Here is a 4292-nt window from a genome sequence, read left to right as displayed (position 1 = left end):
TCTGCAGAAGCTCTGTCAGAATTAAACACTGAATTAAAATAAAACTATATTAAAACACTTGTTTCCAAAGAATAAAACAACACATTCACAACAGAAATAACTCATCAAAAGACTCAAGAATATAAAAATCTAAATCTGATGACCGAAACTGTCACAAAACTGAAACAATCAAAGCATTCAGTACAGTGTATATATACTACTATACAATGTTGTTTGACTAAAAACAAGATGCTGATAACCAGGATAATTAACAGCTTTGATTTGTAAAGTTTGTGGCCTGATGATGTGATACAGTTTCAGCATTTTGTAGTCATATTTTCTCGTAGATTCATCTTTATTTTAAGAGGTGATGCAACTAACTTACACACTAAATCTATTTTCATAAAAGCCAAGAAAACATCAGAGCAATCAGAGTATTAAACAAAATCGGTAAATATTCTGTTGAAGTTAATTACAAAGTCAGCAGAATATCAAAAGCAGGAGTCACCATCTTTAATACATTTATTCTAAAGAGAAAATAACTAAATCCTGAACGGCTCAACGTCTTTAAAACAAATCAGATGAGAACAAAAGTTTAGGTGTTCATGATTTTACATAAAAACAAGACAATAAACATCTGTGACAACAAATCAGATCTGTTGAAGAACAAAAGAACAAATAATAATCAATCAGAGCCAGCATGATTTTTGATACACTGAACAACTGAGACTCTGAGTTTAAAGTGAACAAAACTGAATTAACTCATAAAAGATTGATTTCTAGTTACAATGAAAGTTTAAAAAGTTCCCCACCTGTATTATTTCATACAGTCATTACTGTGTTTATTATATCTATATTATATTGTGTTCTGAATAAAAACAAGATGCTGCTAACCAGGTTTAAAAGTTATAGTACAAAAAGATTTGATTTGTATATTTATAAAACTTCAACCTCAGATGATATAATACAGTCTCAGTAATACAGTGATGATTTTATCTTCAAATAATATGATCTAAATAGATATTGAAGTCCTTAAAGTGACTTTATAAGGGGAAAAAAGATTATTAAGATTCACATGTGTTTCGTACTTGAAAACCAGTTTGGATCATTTGTTTCATTGAGCAACAAAATTCAGTGACCCTCAACATGAAATCAAATCTGCTTCAGACAAAAGAAAAAAATGATAAAAAAGTAAAATATAAATGTTGATAACACAAACCTTCCTGAACATCACAGAGTACTCTCAGTTTGACAGATTTTGATATCAGTGGTTTTAGCATCACCAGACTTTCCGATACTGAAATAAGGGAAAAGTTTCTCAGTGAAAGTGTTTTTGTAAGTGTAGATGGTTTTCTTGTCTTCAGGATTGTAGAAGGACACGTTCCCCTTGTCATAGTCCAGCTGGACTCTGATCCTCTGGAGACTCTTCTTCACTCTGACAGTCTTATTAAGACCATTAGTGTATTTTCCACTGTGATGCTTTAAACACCAGATTCCACATTTTGGTGAAGGATCTGCCTTTACCTTCCTGTCAAATGACTCTTTAGCCAAACCCACATCCCAGACAGGATGGTCTCCCACCTCCACCTCCCAGCTGTGTTTCCCTGAGCTGAAGCCCTCAGAGCCCAGAACAGAAGCATAATAAGTGTTTCTCTCTGGATTATCTGGGAGCTGCTGCTTTGTGTCTCCTTGTCTCACACTGGTCAGATCATCAGACAGATAGAGCCATCCACTGGCAGTGTTTGGGTCCAGAATGACAGGATTGAAGTGGACCGTCTCCTTCATCTTCTCCCAGACTCTGAAGGACAGGTTGCCCAGGTGTTTGACCTCATCTATCAGCGTTCCTGAGACCAGCTGTGGATCTGAGAGTGAGCTCTGGGCTCTGGCTCTGGTCTGAGTGTGTTTATAACTGCTGAGGAATGACATGTTGTGTTTCTGCAGGTCTTCTTCAACAGCAGAGATACTGTCTGACAGAGAGGAGATCTGCTCCTGAATCTTCTTCATCTCTCTGCTCATAGTCTTCCCCTTCTGCTCTTCTTCCTCCCTCAGAGCTGCCAGTCTGGACTCTTCTTCCTCTTTCAGGAACTGGTGGAGCTTGTTGAACTCTGCTCTGATCTGCTTCTCTGTGGACAACATCTGCTTCTTGAAGTGTTGAATCATTTCATTGTATGTTTTCTCCACTTGTTTGTATTTGTCCATCTTGTCCTGTAGAGGCTTTAAGTCAGATTTCAGCTGGTCCTTCAGGTCACTGACTGCTTCTTCTACAGGAACCACCTTGTGACCGTGGTGGAGAGAAAACTCACAGACAGGACACACAGCTCTCTGTTCATCTTTACAGAACAATTTAGGCTCTTCTTGATGTTTGCTGCACACCACCTCCACCTTCCTTTCTCCTTTTTCTGTCTCAGATGATCCAGCTTTCTGTTTCCGAACAAATGAGTCAGATAGTTCCTTCAGTGAAATGTTCACATATGGATATTCCTTTGAAGATTTCCTTTTACAAATGGGACAGTTTTTGTTTTTAGCTTGTTCCCAGATGTTTTTCAGACAGCTTGAACAGAAGCTGTGGCTGCAGCTCAGAGACACAGGATCTCTGAAAGTCTCTGAACACACATGGCAACTCAGGAAACTTTCAACAAGACCAATTTTCTCAGCCATTTTCTTTGTTGTCTAAATTATCTTTCAATAGTCAGACTCACCAAGTTACTGTTCCTTCACTTGATCACTTCAAATCCTTCAAATGTGTGTTTTCCAGCAGAGATCTCACAACCTGTAATGGCGTCTCAGCTCTGATCAACAATGTCAAAGTCTACTTTCATTTGTACGTTCACTTTTAAACATGAAATAAGCAGAGGATGGTCCTTTACTCCTTCAGGGAGGCGTGAACATTTCAACTGACTGACATTAAACCAGCTTTACAAGATTTTTTTGTCAACTAGCAGGAACATGTACCAGGAAACATTTTCTACTTACATGTTTTGTTTATTTCCTCATACATATTTTTTCTTACCTTGAACAATTTATTGTTGTTTTTTTCTTTTCTCCAAATGTTCTGCTTCAGTTACAATTTCATATATTTTACTGTTCAGGGTCACAGGAGGACTTGAGTCTGTCCCACCATGCAGTGGTTGAAAGGTCATTATCATAAGATTAACAGCTGAGATTGAAATGTTCCTGAATGCAGAGCTGCAGGCTGACTCAGAGTACACCTCTTTTAATTTAGTTTCATTTAAGGTTGGTCAAATATTTAAATCAACGTTGTGTGTTTAAGCTGCAGCTCATAAGTAGCCTTAATCATGTGGGCATAGCATGTGGCTTATTTTGTTTCAAAATGATTATTTTCTCAATTGTTTTAATATCTGTTTTCTGTTTTTTAGACAACTTGAATGATCAGCAGTCCCTGAGCCTATAGCCTTTAAGCATTACTCACTTCTATGATGTTAAATAAACTAAATATCTGTATATTTCTCTTTGAGTACCAGAGGACCTGACAACCTTATGCACAGAGACGGCATTCACAGACTGTTACTTGTGTTACATGTAAATTAAATCAACAATACCGCATACATGATGGTAAAAGGAGTAATATCCCACACTCAGTCTCTCATATAGACATCTAAAAAAAAAAAAAAAAAGCTTTTTTGTTTGTTTGGTTGTTTTTTATTGGACTGGGATGGGCAAGTGGAGATCAGTAGGGGGGAGTGTTGCAGAGTTAATGATTCCACTTGCCATTTCTAACTGTCCTGTTTTTAATATATATTTGCACTGATTTTAATTGGTACTTTGTCTGTTTCCTATTGTGTTATGTATTTTATTATTTTATTATTCATTTTCTCTGCATAAGAATAATGGATATTACCACATAGGTTATAAGAGTATTATGAGTGCAGCGCCCTCTGCTGGCCCCCTGCAGACTTGGTGGGGTGCACCCTGAACTCAGGTAACAGTCTGTGAATCCCGTTTCTGTGGTAGGTGCACATTTTATCAGCTCCGTAAAAATAGAGATATTAACCGTGTTTTATGGCTAATAGTGTGTTTTCTGTACCTTATATGATGACTTAAGCCTCCGATCACTGGAGAAAACACTGTATGTCAATATTACCGGTGTTTTGAATTGTTTAAGTCAGGTTGTTGAGAGCACTACGTTATCGGTGGTTTGCTAACTTAATCTCTGTATGTAAATAGTATGGAGTAGCTGCTAGCCAGCACCAAGTCAAACGTATCTTATTTTATGTTATTTTATTTTAACATTTTTGAGAAGTCCATGTGAGAGACTGAGTTTGAGTCAAGTCTACAGTTGCACAGCAGAGGGC

At 37.2% G+C, this 4292-nt stretch overlaps 1 protein-coding gene across 1 annotated transcript; it reads right to left on the bottom strand.

Moving 5' to 3' along the window:
- Window positions 1-1209: 1209 nt before the first annotated feature.
- Window positions 1210-2637, bottom strand: LOC133978733 (nuclear factor 7, brain-like). Its single transcript, XM_062417035.1, has one exon. It carries the CDS (start codon window positions 2635-2637, stop codon window positions 1210-1212), a length of 1428 nt encoding a protein of 475 aa, XP_062273019.1.
- Window positions 2638-4292: the final 1655 nt, after the last annotated feature.

This window comes from Scomber scombrus, chromosome 4, assembly GCF_963691925.1.
Source record: "Scomber scombrus chromosome 4, fScoSco1.1, whole genome shotgun sequence".
NCBI lineage: Eukaryota > Metazoa > Chordata > Actinopteri > Scombriformes > Scombridae > Scomber > Scomber scombrus.
Note: the sequence above shows the minus strand (reverse complement) of the source record. Positions and strands in the feature narration are given on the sequence as shown.

Excerpts from the sequence above, each read along its gene's own strand:
- LOC133978733 (XM_062417035.1), bottom strand. The coding sequence starts at position 2,637 with ATGGCTGAGAAAATTGGTCTTGTTGAAAGTTTCCTGAGTTGCCATGTG.